Here is a 17,439-nt window from a genome sequence, read left to right on the forward strand (position 1 = left end):
AGTCCTCACGTTTCGTCTTTCCTCTGATGGCATTTGATCACGTTCATTCTCTCTGCTGTCATAGTCATACTAAATATGCAGTAGTATATTTAGATGTATATGAAGGGTTTCATTTCAAAACATATATCTTGTTTAAGAAAATAAATACTTACTTACTTTACTATAAATTCATCACTCAATAGATCAGGAATAGTTACGAGCTCAAATCTTTTTCCAAAATGAGTTCTACTTTCATTTCAAACATTTTGTATGGTGTTAGCTTTTGGTGGAACAAAATATTTTTTATATGCATACTGCAATATAGTATGACATTTTAATGAAAGCCTAATAGATTTCTTTATTTTTTTTTGTATGGAGACTTAAGGGAATGTTCGAAAGATTGCCTTCTTCACTATCACACACTACTTCTTGGAATATAGAAAAAAGTGAGCGGACTCTGTTACTGCTCCTGATAGTGAATGTACACTAGGCTTGCATACTCAAAATACCTACAGAATATGCAGTAATGTATTTAATAGTAGTATACTACAAAGTATATTTTGTACAAGTTTTCACTCACCAATGAACTCTTCTGAAAATCCAAAGCTCAGTCCTCACTCTGCTTCTATTGATGAATGTACCGTAGATCATCATGTAATTAGGTTTTGGCATGTACACTTAAGGGAATGTGTGAACCCTCTTCTAACCCTGCTCTGTGAAATAGAGAATAAAGACACGTTCACACGTTGTCAACCAGGTTCCTCTGTCCTAGCTTTATCTTCTGTTGGCGGTTTAGCTAAGCTTTTCCACACTTTCCCCTTTACTGTTGCTAGGACTAAGTGCATGTTCACACCAAGCTTGTTTGTAGCAGTTTATTCAAACTCTGGAGCGTTCTGGAGCCTTTAGTCCAGTGCTTCTGGGCAGGTGAGAACAATGCCATTCGAACTGAGGTGGCAACAAATAACTGCACTGAGACGCTTGAAAATGTGGGTCTCTGTCGTCATCCAAGTGAACTGCATCCAAGGAGTGAGAACGTAATCCATACCAACTAGGAAACAACCCCAAAACACAAGGTTTTATGAGTATCAGGAGATGGATGTTGACATCTGATAGCCAGCTATTTCTTCATGTGTTCTTAACTGGTTTGTACTGGTTTTACACAGAAAAAAATGTCATCCTAAGTAATTTAAGTGAGTAATCTAGTAGGTTTTTAGCCATATTTTTCCTAAAACAAGTTGAAAAATTAAGAGACAATTCACTTGCTTCCAATGCAAATGAACTTGAATCTTGAATCAATTGACACTACCTCAACAGTGGTCGAGTGATATGTCTTCAAGATAGTTACTTGTTTCAAGAACTGTAAGAACAATAGGATTTTGAGACTCAATATTAGATTAAATGACTTATTAACATGCGTGTGTTTACAGACCGTTACGACGGTGTGTACACTGTGTACTGCTAAATATTTATCCGGACTTTTAACTCCCAGCCATCTCCTCCGAGAGTTCAGACGCTGAACTGGTTTCTGCTCCTTCAGACGGTGAATGTGGGCCCTGCAGCCCGCCAGGCTGGCCTGTGGTGCTGGGAGGCTGATTGCTCTCCCCAGGGCACAGTTAGTCCATGCCCAATCCGTCTCTCAATGAAATGGCGCCTATCTGGACTTGTCTACCATTCAGAACTACACTGCACTTCCCTCAGCTGTCAATCAATAAATGAATCCAGGGCACTCAGGGTTAGTTGCATGTTAACTTGGTGCTATGGATCCCCTGGGGCATGGGTGAGGCATACGGCGAATGGTTAGCAGAGGCTGAGCGGCCGCTAGCTTGTGGATATGTATGGTGTTAGCTGAATGCAAATATTCTTGTAGCTGATGACTATGTAATGTATGGATTCTGTTTGAATATTGATATTCATTATTTTATGTATTTATTTTATTTAACCATTATTTAACCAGGAAAGCCTCATCTCTTTTACCGCAGGAACATGGCGAAGAAAAGCAACATCAATGAACAGACATAAAGGTTACAGACACACAACATAAAACAATAGAAAGCACAAAAACATTAAATAAAAATAACACCATAGGATATAGGAACAAATAACATTATAGGCTTGTTGCGTTGGAATTTTAATAATTTTATGTATTGGTATTGGGTTTAACATCTGAGAATCTCAAGCCACAGTTGAGCTTACTCCATTGTTCTTCAATGTGCCTTTCCACACTGGTTGAGAAGCATAAGCCTTGGAAAAATATTAATGATTCTGTGTTATTTTTAGTCTTTGTTTTATTAGTCCAGAAAAATACACATTCCCTCAGTCCTCCATTCTCCTGCCATCCTTCACTGACAGCAGTTTTCTTTGACAAGTGACAGTAGAGTCCATTAATGGACGTTAATCTGTATTTAAATGAGCTGACAGCCATTTCGTTTGGCTAATGGTTTGTTAGAATTAGCATGGGTCTGTCGTATGTGTTTTGGAGGATCTGGAAGAAGACAGACCATTATTCATCATCAGAGTGTATTTTAACTAGATAATCCTTTATCCTTTACAAAATAAGCCGGCTCACCTCATTTGTTTGTTTTGTCTTCCCTCAGGCTAGTTGTTCTGATGATTATTGATTGAAAGGTATTTATTAAAGTTGTGACAAAACATTCCTTTTCAGCTTTCAACCAGCAACTAGTATAAGTCACTCTGTTTCCTCTGTACACCCAATTTCCCCTCAGGGATCAATAAAGTATTTCTGATTCTGATTCTGATTCTGTTGGTCAGTCGGTCAAAAATGTCAAAAAACTTCACTGCACATGTAGAGCTGCAAGATCCACAGGTACCCTACCTTTAAGTTTGTCAGGGAGCCAGACTGGTGCTTTAGCTCACTTGGTAGGGCAGCAGGCTTTCATGTGGGGCCCTGGGTTTGACTCGGGGTCAGCAAATGATTCAAACAATTTTACTCTTGAACCCAGCAAACGCATAACATTTACGTTATGCTATTTGACATGGTCAATTTAAAATAATTTTTCCACCAAGATACTAAGAAAAAGTTACGCTCCATACAAATATTAATCTTTTACTTTTATAACTTCACTTCAACACAGATCATTGTAGGCAGATTCATGAACATCCTTATTAGTGACTGCACAATCTAAACAAGTATAGGCCTACTTTAGGCTGCCACTTGTCACAACGGCCCCAATATGGTAACCTGCACCAATCTGTATCAGAAAGCAGTCAAGGATGCGAGGACAATATACTTCTCTCATATTGTCACTAGAAGCTCCCACAATTCCAGGGTCCTCTTTAATGTAATAAACTCCTCTAACGACATCATTGAGGGTTCCCCAGAACAGTGTGAGGAGTTTTTGGCTAATTCTATTAAGAAATATTGAGAACATCAGACACCAGACTGCACCCAGTAGCTGTGACGCATCAGTCCCACCAGTATGCCGTTCTGTTCTTACCAGCTTTGAGCCAATTTCCCTTCCCACTCTTAACAGATACCATTAATCATATAAAATCCTCATCTTGCCCCTTTACAATTATTCCCACTAAATTCCTCAAAGAGGTCGTTGATACTGTCGGCACACACATTTAACGAACCATACCTCACTGTCTTAGGTCCCCCCAATTTGGCTTGTTATGCTGACGACACACAACTTTATGTACCCATAAACCCAGGCAAGTCAAGTAGCCTAAATAGCCTTAAGGATTGGCTGTCGGATATTAAAGGAGTAGTTCACCCAAAAATGAAGGTTTTTGTCATTGTCTACTCACCCTCATGTCAGTTGAAACACTGCAGTGAGCTAGCTGGCGCAGCTTCGTAGCAGCCTTCTCCAAAACGACTCTGTGAATGGAGACTGTTTCTGTAGAGTTCCAAAAAGGGCAAAGAAATTACCATAAAATTACTCCAAACAGCATAATTCAACTGTTCTGAAGCTTAACGATTGCACTGTGGGTTCAGAAGTCCAATATTTACCTCATCATAATTTACCTCATTGATTTACTTCCTTGTCTCTGTAAAGCACTTTGTAATGTTGTTTTGAGGGCTATACAAGAGTCATATTATTAAAGACTATTATTATTATTATTATTATTATTATTATTAATCTGGTCATAGATTATCACCTATTACGTGCTTGTTTAACATTAGCATTGTTTGACAAATCAAGGTTGCTTACCACATTCTGAATTTAAAATCCCTCCTAATTCATTTGATCATTACTGGTTTTGTAGTGGATTATTGAGAGGTTTAGTGGTAGTTAGTAATGTTAGAATAGTATTTCCATATTCTGGAAATTATTGTTGCTCTTTTTTGCTTGTTTTTATATTCATTCAATGCACATCCAGTGTTGAAGTGCACTGTTACACATGTAAATTAAGTATTGATTGGACACCCTCACCCAGACAGATGGGGAAGCTGTTTTACTGAGCCTCGCCCTCCATCTTGTACCCAAAACACCCCCCCTCCCTCCCTCCCTCCCAAATCTCAACAGAGAGGTTGCGGTTTAGTTTTAAACTCTTTGGAGAGAACATACCACAGCCAGCGATCAATAGTCTCCCCGGCAGGGCGTGGAGGTGCCGACATCAATTACCACTCGGGTCAAGTTGATAAAGTAGCGTCCTTTCGGAAATGGCATTTAGCCACCTTGTCATTGTGTACAGGAAATAAGGTCGTCTGTGTAGTGGCATTAAAATAAGGGAACCTTGGACTCCAATTGTTTTAATTGCCATCAGTTTTACTGTTTGAAGCAAAACACCCAGAATTGCAACACTCTGCTCTAACTACAGGTAATATCAGTCAATCAGTCATTCAAGCAGTGAATCAATCAATCAATCAATCAATCAATCAACCAGCCAGCCAGTCAGTCAAACTTTATTTTGAGGTCATTTTATACAGATATCTGCAATACTGACTCTGCAGGCCATGATGCAACAGGCGACATTGTTAAGCAATTCAGATGGACAATTTTGCCAACTGTGACAGAAGTTTTTATGCTTCATCGGTTCTTTACAGCTTAGTCCGTTATCCTTTTTGATTTTGCCCCTGTTGTCAAACCCGATTCCCATTGCAGATTAAATTGCTAGTTTCCATTGTCTCAAAGTGGTGCCTGTGCACTACTGCCTCACTGTTACTGCTTCAACTGAACAAAATCAATGGTTCTTTCATCCAGTCAGGTGGTTTTCACCTAGCTACTTAGCAGTATACTAGCAGGAATACAATTTATTTCAGCTTTTGGTAGGATTTTATGTTTTTTATGTTTTTTTTATTGGACCTCAATTCCAGTTAGTTTCTAATGTAGATCAGTGTTTTCCTGCCTTTATGTGTTCCCAATCACGTCCCTACTTTAGATGAATATGTGTGTATTCTGACAGATTTGATGCTGCCAGATGTTTAAGCTTTCAGTATTCTCAGCCTTGAAGTCTTCTGGGTGAGGATGCTGCAGGTCGTAGGGGATTGCACAAAGGGAGCTGACTGCAAACACGACCCCTTTTAAAAAGCAGAAATGGGATTGATTCCTGTACGCTTGTTGCTTAGCAACTGCAAAGCCTTGTTGAGAAAGAATATTGACCTCTTGTTGATAAAGTCCAATTACATTTTTTTCTCCCCCTTCTGTATATCCAGAGATTGCACAATGTCATATTCCTTTCCCCCTGTGTACAGTGTATTGTTCATTCAATATCTTAGAGAAATATTCTAGTACGATTGTCACCTGCTGGCGCTGCCTGTTGGTAAGTGGGTCTTTGGAGTGGAGAAAATATCTTACATAGCATGAAGCCCGTTAACAAGGGCACTCAATAGGACTAACTGGCTTTTGTTGCTAATTTAGTCAATTAACTGGAGGTTTTTTTGGCCTGCCTCCTTGCTGCATGGCCTCAGAGCTGCTGCAAAGGAATTTCTATCACCATGAGAAATGTAATTCAGCCGCCACCATAACCGTTACGCATATGTTACAGCTTGTATTTAAATGAAAATTGATTTCTAAATTTCATTAACAGTTTTTCTTCTTCTCTTTGTTCTGTTCGCTCACTGTATGAGTATCCATGCTTAGCCGGCTGCGTGTTGTAATTGCAAATTATCAACCGCTAATCGATTTGTTCTCTCAGACGGCTCTGGACAGGGGTGTGAATGAGTTTTGCAGCGATCAGTTTTTCGAATTCGCTCTCCATTATTTTTGCGGAGGAGCATAACAGGTTTACGTTTAATCATGAAACACAATGAGCCACAATGAGGCCTGTGCATGTGTTTATCCAGGAGGGAGAGGCAGACGGGCACTTCAGCTACCTTGTGTAAGTTGGCCCATAGAAGTGACTAAATCTATATAAAGAACTGAGTTTGAATAAACAGTAAGTTGACGAAACTAGACTTAGGGAAATGTTTGACATTTTTTACTTGGCGATATTGATGGGGAAGCAGCATATTGTCGTTAATCTCCTCGTCCTCTTTCCCTCCATGTTTTCTGTTCTCCGTAGAGCACGTCTGCTCCATCATCGCATCCATGCTGAGAAACCTCAAGTCCCAACAGAGGAGCCGACTCCTCAACAAGTTCACTGAGAACGACTGTGAGAAGGTCAGTCTTCCTCATCTTCCTGCTCTTTTCCTCTTCTCTCCCGCTCCCCCTATCTGTTTGTGTCCTCCATTTCTGAGTGTTAGAGGTCTACTGACCACTACTGACTACAGTAGTGTTGGTTTTATTTTATTGTTACTATTTGCACTCCTAATTGGTCATAGTAAGTTTGACCCATATGCATGTCTATGCTTGGACTAATGCAGATAAATGCAGCCTATGGCACTTAATAGACTTATTAGACTGGTGTCTATGGTGGGATTTATTTGTTGTTGGCATTTTATTGGCTACAGCTGTTTGTAAGGTCCTCATTTTCTTCAAGTCCTTACTTATCGGTGCCAATTACCATGTGTGTGTTGTCCATTACCACTAAGCCACACTGCTGCCTCACTTATTGACCACTCAGCCCACTCCCTGCAGTCATTTGTCCATTTTATTGGTATGTTTAACGTCTTCTTTAAGAATATGTGACAACAGAATATATATATATATATATATATATATATATATATATATATATATATATATATATATATATTTTTTTTTTTTTTTTTTGTTCATTTATTTTCTCATCTTTCCTTCTCACTTCATAAACCCAACCCTGTAACAATCAAAGGGGTTGGCAGCAATGAGGTGAAAAGGGATCAATGAATGCTTGAGGTGAAGAAAATGAATAGAGAATTTCAACTAGGCTTGAAATATTGTTGCATTTGGGGTTAAATCTGTCTTGTGTAGGAGAAACAGACAGACCGACAGAGAGGATGTGAACCACACATGCACATAGCACTGTATTAAAATCACATGAATCAAATTGTTTGGGTGTTGTATATGTATCCCACAATGCACGTCTAAATTCCCCCCCGCAGTCATACTCTCTTCTCTTGTTCTGTCTCTCCGTAGTTCTCCCTCATTTTCCCTCTCCGCTTTCTCTCATTTTCACTGTCACTTTCTTGCATGCTGTATCTCTCACCTGCATTCGTCCTCTCTTATCTGCCTCTATTATTCTCTCCCTCTGTCTCCAGGTTGATCGACTGATGGAGTTGCATTTTAAGTACCTGGACGCTGTTCAACAGGCTGACAAGAGGATCGAAGGAGAGAAACATGTAAGCGTCTCTCCTTTTCCCTCCACCTCTCCTCTCCTCTCCTCTACAATCAATTTCAACCACAAACCAAACACCCTGCATGTAGTTGCGTCCTGCAGTAGCAAGAGTTGTGATCACAAAATTACTTATGCGATGAAAATCGTTCATTTTGTTTGTTTTATATGAAATGAATCTTCCATATTTTCTACACATGACTACAGATATTTACTTGTTGGCTACATCCAAGTCTCCAAGTCTTTTCCCTCTTACTAGCCATATCTCAGACAGTAGTGTTAGATCTATGTATGTCACGCCCCCTCCATCCATCCTTTCCTCCTCCCCGCCTCACCTCTCCTTCCTCACGCCTGTCACTCTATCCACCTCTCCCCTCTTCCTCCTCTCTTCTCATTGCACTCCTCTTCACCCCTCGCCCTTCCTCTCATTTACTATTCTGACTGGCAGCGTGCCTGACAGAGAGGTTAGCTCTCTGTGTCTGTACCTGGACAGCAGCTCTATGCCTTTACAAGGTGGGGCTTGTACCGGTGTCACACATCTCCAGGAGTGAGGGAGTGATGATTGAATGACAGATCGAACGAATGAATTATCAAGCTTAAATGATGGAATGAATGAGTCGCTATAGAGAATTAAGCTGTTATCTCACCAGTGGTCATTCTTGCTGGGTGCTGGGAGCGCTGGGCTTTGAGACGTGACCCTCTGTTAGCCTATAGTAATTAATTCAACTTATTTAAAATCTCCACACAATGCAGCTGCTTTGCAAATGCTTTCATCAATGTATCGCATTTGTAAGAATTTCTTTCTGCCTGGAATTGTTGTCATTGTTTCATTTTGAAATATTTATGAATCATACGTATTATGATATATCATATGTATTACGACATATTCTTTTTACGCACAGAGATAGTTTAAAGGCTGGAGACAATTACTTTCCTTGATTCAATTCATTTAAACTCGTCATGTTCATCAGTGTCATCCATTTATTTGTCTGGTTGACAAAAAATATTTTCTATGTTAGAACGGTCTACCACATCTTATCATCCTATATATTATGTCTTCATGCATATTTTTATTTAGACATGTGTTGTTAAGAGGTAACTATGAATGACTCTCCTTCTCTGTATTAATATAATTAATTATATACCTACAGTATATAATTATAGCCATATAACCGGCAAATGCAAAGTTGCCAAGTTGCCGATACCATAGTCAGTATCTTTTTCTCTGTCCTAGGATGCATTAACATGATAAAAGCGATAAAATCTGATATGGTCCAAAACAGAATAGATTAGAGCCCCAATTTGTTGATTTTGACAATGAGCAATTATCTTCCACTTTCAGTATTTCTTGTGTCTTAACCTGAGGATTATTAAAATATTGTGATATTCTACTACACAATATTAGGAGAACAGAAAAGTCCTGCAATGTATGTATGAGGCCCTGTTGAGAACTGTCTGTTCTGTTTTTGGCTTGTTAGACAGTAGACATCATCGTTGCCATCATCATCATCATCATCATCATCATCATCATCATCATCATCATCATTAATCATCTTAATCAGTTATCTTCCTGCAGTTGGTCCTCACTGCTAAAAGTGTACATCTTAGTCTAGTCTTCTCAGTCATTTAGTCTAGTATTGAGTCTTAAAATCGTGTTTTCCTCAGAACAAGTGAAAAAATATACCAAAGTGGTGAGATAATCTCACTTGATTCCAAACTTGTTTCAAGAATTTTCTAGAATCAAACAACATTATCTTGATACCAGTGAGTGATCAAGATACTGTCACTTGTTATATGAAAATTTTCCAACAGAAAATGGCATTGGAAACAAGTGAAACTATCTCAGCTCATTGTCAGATTTTTTTCACTTGTTTTAAGGAAAACAATATTTTATGACTCAAGAGCGTGTCTTGGGTCTAATGATTCCATCATCTTTTGCCTTTTTTATTTTTTATTTTTTATCTCATATCGATGTGCTAGTAGTAGCAGTAACCTCCCATTAGAATTGTCAAAAAACATGAAAAACTGGAGAAAAACAAGTATAGATTCTGTGCAGTCCCAGGGCGCATGTGTGGTTTTGCTACACTTAACTAGATGAAAACAAATTAAAAATGCATTCTAAAAGTCCAAATATCAGCTATAATCCCTGCCAGAAAGGGGTGTGAATTTTGATCAAAAAAGTCCTGCCTTTTTTGGTAGATATGTATTTCCAAACAGTGTACACCCAAAGCCATGGGGGAAAGACTGAAAAAACATCCCAATCCCGCTGATAACAATATGACAGTTTACAGAAGAATGAAAAGCTGTGTGTGAGGGCCCTGTTGATCTGTGTGTGTGTGTGTGTGTGTGTGTGTGTGTGTGTGTGCGCGCCAGTGTGTTCAGCTGTGGGCTAGACAGACCGATGGAGGGATAAAAAAAAAGATAGAAGATAAGTGGCCAGGCAGGGGATAATAGCTTTGACAGAGAGGGAGAGAGGGAGAGAGAAAAAGCATCCCAGTCCTCAGAAAGGGAGGAAGGCTGGAGAAAAAGACAGATGGAGATAAAGAGCGGGACGGGAAGAAGAGTTTAAACATGAGGATGGGGGAAAAACAGGAAAATGCAGGGAGAGGGAGAAATGGAGAAAGAGGAGGGGGTGAGGAAGAGGGAGATGTGGGTGGAGAGAGAGAGAGAGAGAGAGAGAGAGAGAGAGAGAGGGAGAAATGTGAAATCCCTATCTGAAGATGACAGAAGATTAATTCCTCAGACAGACATCGTGGTGGGATTGCTGAGAAAAGGCCAGACAGTTTGACATTTTCTCTCCCTCCCCCTCACTCCTTCTCCTTTTCTCTCTCTGTCTTTCTCTCTCTCTCTCTCTCTCTCTCTCTCTCTCTCTCTCTCTCTCTCTCTCGTCTCTCCCTCTCAGACAGCGGAAGTACGACCTCGTGATAACCTGGCGATAAGAAATCTTGCCTGCGTTTGCCACTATCTTTGAAGCCGCACAGTTAGCCTTCCCCAGTTCAGAACCATACTGTGAAACGGATGCACATGAGACAGAAAATGACAAAAAAAAAACTGGATGATTTCTATTTGAATGTGTTGTTTCGGGTCTAAAAGTGCAGCTCAATGGGTAGAGCATGGCGCTAACACTGCCAGGGTCAGGACCAGTGTTAGGCTCATTACTCAATAAAGTAATATATTATTTCTCGTAGTGAGGTGCCGGTGCTTCAACCATAGAGTAAAATATTGTTTCAAAAGGACCGCTGAAGGAGTGGGGAGTCCAGGGAGATGAAGCTAATAGCAATGGGGGAAAAGGTTTAGAAAGTCAGCTTGATCCCTTCAGTCATCTTTATTGGTCTATGTGTTTTGGAGCGAGCTTCTTCATCATTCAGCTGTCCTGAACACACTAACATTGTTACTTATTACTCTCTGGTAGCAGTAATTCATTACGCTACTCATTCTGTTTTTCTGTTAAAACCTCAAAATTGGTGATTACATCCTCTCTCCAAATAATCTCCTGTGAATGATCAGGGAAACAAACGGCACCAGTGTCCAAATTTCTTGTCATCTTTTTGACTGATAAAATTAAAGTAGTGGGAAAATTCATGCCTGAGAAAAGTCTTTTCTGCCATATCTCATCTAGATTAAGAAGACGACCACTAATTATGAGGAAACCAAAACGGTGAATGAGGATGAGATACAGTTTTTGCATAATTCAACTTCAATCTGATATTTAGAGTTGATAACAAAAGTACCGTCTTATTATTTGGACTGGGACTGGTAATGGTATTATTCCTGAAATTGAAATAGTAGTTGTTAGGGATGGGACGATATATGGAAATTCAATATATCGCAATACAAAAATGTGACAAAACGTATCGTTGGGCAGAAAAATGAATCGCGATATTAGCTCCATTTTATTCTGCTGTAGTGATCACAAATGCTTGACCGTCACAATTACACAAGCTCTCCATCCAAATTATATTATCTGCAGTTTGTAATGACATTTTTAAATTGTTGTTTACATTCTAGCAAGCCAATGCCAGTGCTAGAACGTCGTATCGCGAGATAAACATATCGCCCCGTTCCTAGTAGTTTTTACTGGGAAAAGTAATGTTACTGCAACACATTACTGACTACCGCATTACCACCCAGCACTGCTTAGGGAGTTCCATTCCCTGTGTAACACAAAGGGATGAGCAAGGCACTAACACTGCCCGGGTTAGGGGTTCAATTCCCACCGGTACAACCCCATCCTAAAAAACGCCCCCCCACGGTGCTGTAAGGCGCTTTGGAGCAAAGCCTCCAGCGAACGTGACACGTTTATGTTAAATAAGGCGAGGAAGACGCCAACCCAGTTCTGTCCAGCGCCTCAGCCGATTCGCCCGCAGTCAGCAGCGGCGTTTTATCTCTCTCCGCCGCGCCTCTCGCTTTCCCCTAGTTAAGGCTGTTTTTAAGGGGTGGTAAGCAAAATGTTTTTCCTCTGCAACATATTATCCACAGATTTCTCAAGAGGATAGCAGAGAAAAAAGCTGCTGCCGCTCTCTCTCCCGCCCAGTCCCCCTTTAATAAGCCGCTTATTTTCTTCCCACCTTGGTATCTCTCTCTCTCTCTCTCTCTAATTCTCTCCTCCTCTCGCTCAAAGCCGCCCTTTCCCTATCCTCCTCCTTTTTTCTCATTTTGACACTCTTCCTCCTCCCTCCCCTCCTTTCTTTCTGCCTCTCTCTGTCATCCCTCTTTTCCTGTCTCCTCCTCTCCCCCCCGCACCCTTTACTTTTCTCCTCCCTGCACTCTTTATCCTCCTTTTTTCTTACTTGCTCTCCCTCACGTTTCACGCCCCCTCTATTCCGTTGCTGCTCCTTCCCTCCCCTGTCACCTCCTTCTTCTCTCTCCTTCCTCCTCCTTCCCTCTCTCTTCCTTCCTTCCTTCTTCCCTTGCCTCCCTTCTTCCACTCTTTCCTCCCTCCCTTCCGCTTTCACTTTCTCCTTCCTCCCTCCTCCTTTCACTCTCTCCTCCCTCCATCCTTCCTCCTTCTCTCTCCTCCGTCTCTCCATCCTTCCCTCTTCCCTGTCTCCTCCCTTCTTCCCTCCCATTATCCCTCCACTCTCTTATTTTCATTAATCTCTATTTCATCGCTCGCCTCCCTCTTACCTCCCACCCTCTGTCGTCTCTCCCCACCTGCATCCCTCTCTTTTCTCTCCTCCCATCCTTCCTCCTTCCACTCTCACCTCCATCCTTCCCCCCTTCTTCCTCTCTCACCTCCCTGCCTCTCCTCCTTCCTCCTGCTCTCAGCTTGTTTGTAACAGCTCTTAGAGATTGATGAAGCTAAGCAAAACATGGCTTAGGCTGACCCCAATACTGTAAAATGCCTGAGTGCACTTTCTTAGGACCCAAAGAGTTGTTTGTTGTGTGTGTGTGTGTGTGTGTGTGTGTGTGTGTGTGTGTGTGTACTCCCTTTTACTGTACTGTAGCTACAGTGTACGGCAGAAATGGGCTGGTTTAGCCTTGCTGACAGTCGATGTTTTAAAAGAAAGCCGGTGTTAAGTTGGAATTGGTTTTTGCACCTGGCTGCGCTATATTTAGTTTCCTCTCCTCTTAAATGTCTTCCACAATAATCTCCCCCCCCCCCCCCCTCTCTCTCACACCTTTCTTCACTTTACTTTTCTGTCGCCATTACGATCTCATCCCTCCTACACTCGCTTCCTCCTTTCCTCCCTTCCATCCCTTACTCGCTTTCCTGTCCTCTTTCGTCCATCTATTCCTCCCTTATCCTTCTTCTTTCCTTCCCTTCCTCCATTTCTTGCATATCCCTTTTTCCTCCCCACTGTTTTCCCTCCCACCGCTTCTCTCTTTCCTCTTTTACTCCTCTTGACTCCCATCATTGTTCTTCCTCCTCTCCTTCCCCATCATCATCTATCCACCCATCCCGCCCCCCCTCATTCATTCAAATAGGAATGCAGCAGTGGAGCAGACGTCAGTGCTAAGTTGTTGTGCAACTGATTAGCGTTTACAAGTAATTACTCCTTCAGTTTCAACCAGGTTTGTCTGTTCTACCGGACCTTTATCTTCTGTTGGCCGCTCAGCTGAACTTTTCCAGCCCTTTCCCCTTTACTTTTACAGAGACTAAGGACTAACTCTGGAGCATTTTCTCCTTTAGTTGTGTTCATTTGGCCAGGTGAGAACCATGCCATTTGAACTCTGGTGGCACCAAATAACAGCACAGAGACGCCTGAATGTGAGTCTCGGCCCTCTCCCAAGAGAACTGCAGTGTGGTTCATTAGGAGTGAAAACATAATCCGACCCAACTACAGGAAACAACCCCAAAAACCCAAGGCTTTATGGGTAGGAGAAGACAGGTGTTGACATCTGATAGCCAGCAGTTACCAGCATAACTAAATTAACCAATAGCAAACTTGGAGTCAAGATGAGGTGAGATGAAATGCCTGCTCAACATTTGGGCCAACAAATGAATTTCGTATGAACACCACAGAAGGTAAATCACTGCAAAAAGTGCAGACATGTCCATCATGCTTAGCTAAAGTTACAGGGACTGGAAATGGATTTGGTGTGAGTGTGAGACATGTATTAGCCATACCTGTGGGTTTGCAATAAGTTTTTTTTTTTGCTGTGTACTGAGGGATTGAAAGGAGCTGGCAAGGGATCAGGAGTGGAAAGCCTCTAAGGGCTCCCTCAACACACACACACACACACACACACACACACACACTCCTCATATACACACACACGTGTATATGAGGAGTGGGTGGTGTGTTTTAAGTGAGTGGGTGGACATATTTCTCATATTTCCTATTGGGTTTTATAAGGTTATAAAACATTCAATACGTTGCACGTCTTTATTTATATTCCCTCCACCTCCGCTGTTGATTTGTATAGTCAAGTTTATTTCAACAGCACTGCAGAAGAGTTCAGTTAGACTGAATGATGTGGGGCTCTTGGTAGCGAGCACCTCCTCCCTACTAGAAATAACGCTGTTTTGTTTTGCCCCACTTTGTGAACAAACTCTAATTGATGTGCGCCCAAAGCACACGGCTGTTTTTTCCGGGTGATTATCATAACTTGAAATCAGCATTTTGTCTCCCGCTCTCAGAAAGTTACCATTTTTTCCTCAAAGTTTACCTCATTATCAACTGCTGTATCTCTGTTTATAATGAGGATATCTAACCTCTCTTTCTGGTGGATTGTTTGCTTAAGCCTCATAAAGAACATTACGTCCCACACACATACACACACACACACATATACGCACGCACACACAGCCACAGCGGGTTTTTGCAAAGTGCTGACAAAGAAATCACTTTAATTCTGCATCTAAGCATCCCAGCGGAAAAGAAAGCACAGGAATAACAACCAGCGTCCCCACACACACACACACACCAGCTCTCTCTCACACACACACACACACACACACATACACAAAAGCAAATACACACATTCAGACATACACACACTTGGTTTTATTATATGCACACTGTTACACATGCACACACACAAACCCACAGAAGCATACAGATAAGCACACAGCCATACAGTTTCTTACATGCACACACACACACACACACACACACACGCACACAGTGTGGCGGAGGTACAGTAAAGGGAATGAGACTGAAAATCACTGCTTATTACTTGGTCTGTACTGTAGTCGGGCTGCCAGGCTCCCCTGAGGGTGCAGTAATTGACTTGTCCAGTCCCTCCTTTCAACACGTTATTCTTTCTCCTCCTCCACTGTCCGGTTGTTTGCCAGAGGGACTGAGCTGCCACACGCAAGATATTGGGCCGCAATGTCAAAAAGTCAGGAGTGGACAAACCTCTTGTTCCGTAATGAAGCTGCCACGCCGCCCACGCCGGGTCGGGCCTTAATATCCCAAACGTCCACTTCCGCCGCTCGCTAAAATGAATATTTAATGCGCTTGTCACTTGTCCCCCCCCCCCCCCCCCCCCCCCCGCCCTCCTCCCGCGGTTTCAACGACCTAGCTTACTTCACTTCACCGTGTTGTGTGTTGATCATTGCCTCTCCTCTCGCTGCAGTTAGGCTGTCACGCTCCCTTTAGGGCGTGGTAATTGACTTGTCCAAGCCCTTCCTTTGAAAATGTTATTCTTCCTTTTCCTCCTTCGCCGTGTTGCCATAGAGACTGAGCTGCCACGCAAGATATCGAGCGCAGTGTCAAAACCCAACAGCAGGACGCTTTGCCTCAGAGCTACAAATATGTAACTTTTCACCTCGAGGCGGGAAGTGTATTTCAAGTCCTGCCCTCCCCCCTCAGTCGGTCAAGTTCACGCCCCTCTTGTCACTCACCCTGCATTCAAAACCTGACAAAAACAGCCATGATCAGAACTAAAACATGTGACTCAGAGTGATGGCATTGAGACCACATTGATGGTGTTTGGGTCTACATGAACCCCCGTCCTTTTGTGCCTCTAGCTGTGGGGTCATATGAAAATTATGACTTCAATTCGGTATTTGCAATCTAGACTTTAACAGCCACACCAAGGCCATTTTGCATCGAGTATAATATCAGAAATCAGGAGCAGGAGAAAACTGCAATTATAATCACTGAAAACTGCATATCAGGAACATCTGCTTTCTTATGAAATGGGCTAACCAGATGAAACCAGATATTATCTCCTATTGATTTCGCCAATTAAATCTTCTTCAGTCACAAAGCGGCGATGTAGATGAAGTGGAGTAGACGGGGTTATACAAGGATTTTTAAGCCTTGAGATGATTGAGACATGGATTGTGCCGCAGGAGGAGTAAATCAATATTAAGGAAGGCCTTGTTAATATTTTATACACCTCGCTCATTTTTCCTGTGTTGCCTTGCATCTTCTTCTACCTCGCAGAATTATCCCAAATTAATTTCTGATTGCTGACGCACATTGCGGGCCAGTAATTTTCCACTAATCTTGCCTTTGCACACATCGCAGGCCAAGCTGCATTGAAATGTTTGGTGCGGCGGGTGGAGAAGTCCCGTCCCTCTGCAGCTGATAGGCTGACGGCTGTAATGGATGCATCTGGATGTAATTGAGTTGTCCAAGGCCTTCTCACAAAATGCCTGCAGCTCTGCTTTACAGTGGAGGCCATGAGCAGTAATGAGGATGACAGGGAATAGACTTGTATCCTGTGTGATACAGTGAGTGAAAATGCAAAGACTGACAGAAAGACTCTGTGTGTGTGTGTGCTGTTTTCCCAACTCCCTCAGGGGTTGAAGGACTGTACATGTCATTATCGCACTGTATCCATTTGCCATTGAGGCGAACATACTGTGTGTTGGCTCTGTATCTGCTGTAGTTTGAATTTGAGATTTGTTTAACTTTCGCCACGAGCTTCCACATCCCCTCCAAACAAGGAGCAGAGCTGTTCTGGGAACTGAGCTAATCTTTTTCCTTGAGGGGAGAGAGGAAACATGGTTTACATTCAAATTGCTTTGTTTCAAGATTTTTTCATGTATTTTTTTTTTATCATATTCCTTTGCATGTTTAATGGCCGCTAGTTGACAGCAGCAAAGCCAAGCTTTGGGACTGTTTTACTATGCGATAACTATCCACTTTGTAAAAAAGCAGAGGATTCTGGGCCAGTGTTTTACCCGGAGGATAGTGAAGAGACAAATGGCCTACATTCAGTGTTTTTATAAAAGGTTCTTGTTGTAATTATCTGCATTGTTTTGCATCTTTAACAGGCTACAGTTGACATTGTACTATAGGCCTTTGTTCTGAAGTTGTGTCGGGGAGACGCTCGTGTCTTTTCTTCTCCTGGGATGAAAGCAGGAAGACGTTCTGCTTTCAAAAGGCACTGTCATAAAAATGG

General features: G+C 41.9%; 1 protein-coding gene across 2 annotated transcripts in view; it reads left to right on the forward strand.

The window, feature by feature from the left end:
* ctnnbl1 (catenin, beta like 1) overlaps positions 1 to 17,439 on the forward strand; it is a 52,573-nt gene that overhangs the window by 25,236 nt on the left and 9,898 nt on the right. For both annotated transcript variants that reach the window (XM_071911155.2, XM_071911158.2), the window contains 2 exons: positions 6,445 to 6,542; positions 7,562 to 7,642. In XM_071911155.2, the coding sequence (XP_071767256.1) occupies positions 6,445 to 6,542; positions 7,562 to 7,642 (179 nt within the window). The remainder of the gene's footprint in view (positions 1 to 6,444; positions 6,543 to 7,561; positions 7,643 to 17,439) is intronic.

Source organism: Centroberyx gerrardi, chromosome 14, assembly GCF_048128805.1.
Source record: "Centroberyx gerrardi isolate f3 chromosome 14, fCenGer3.hap1.cur.20231027, whole genome shotgun sequence".
NCBI classification, from domain to species: Eukaryota; Metazoa; Chordata; class Actinopteri; order Beryciformes; family Berycidae; genus Centroberyx; species Centroberyx gerrardi.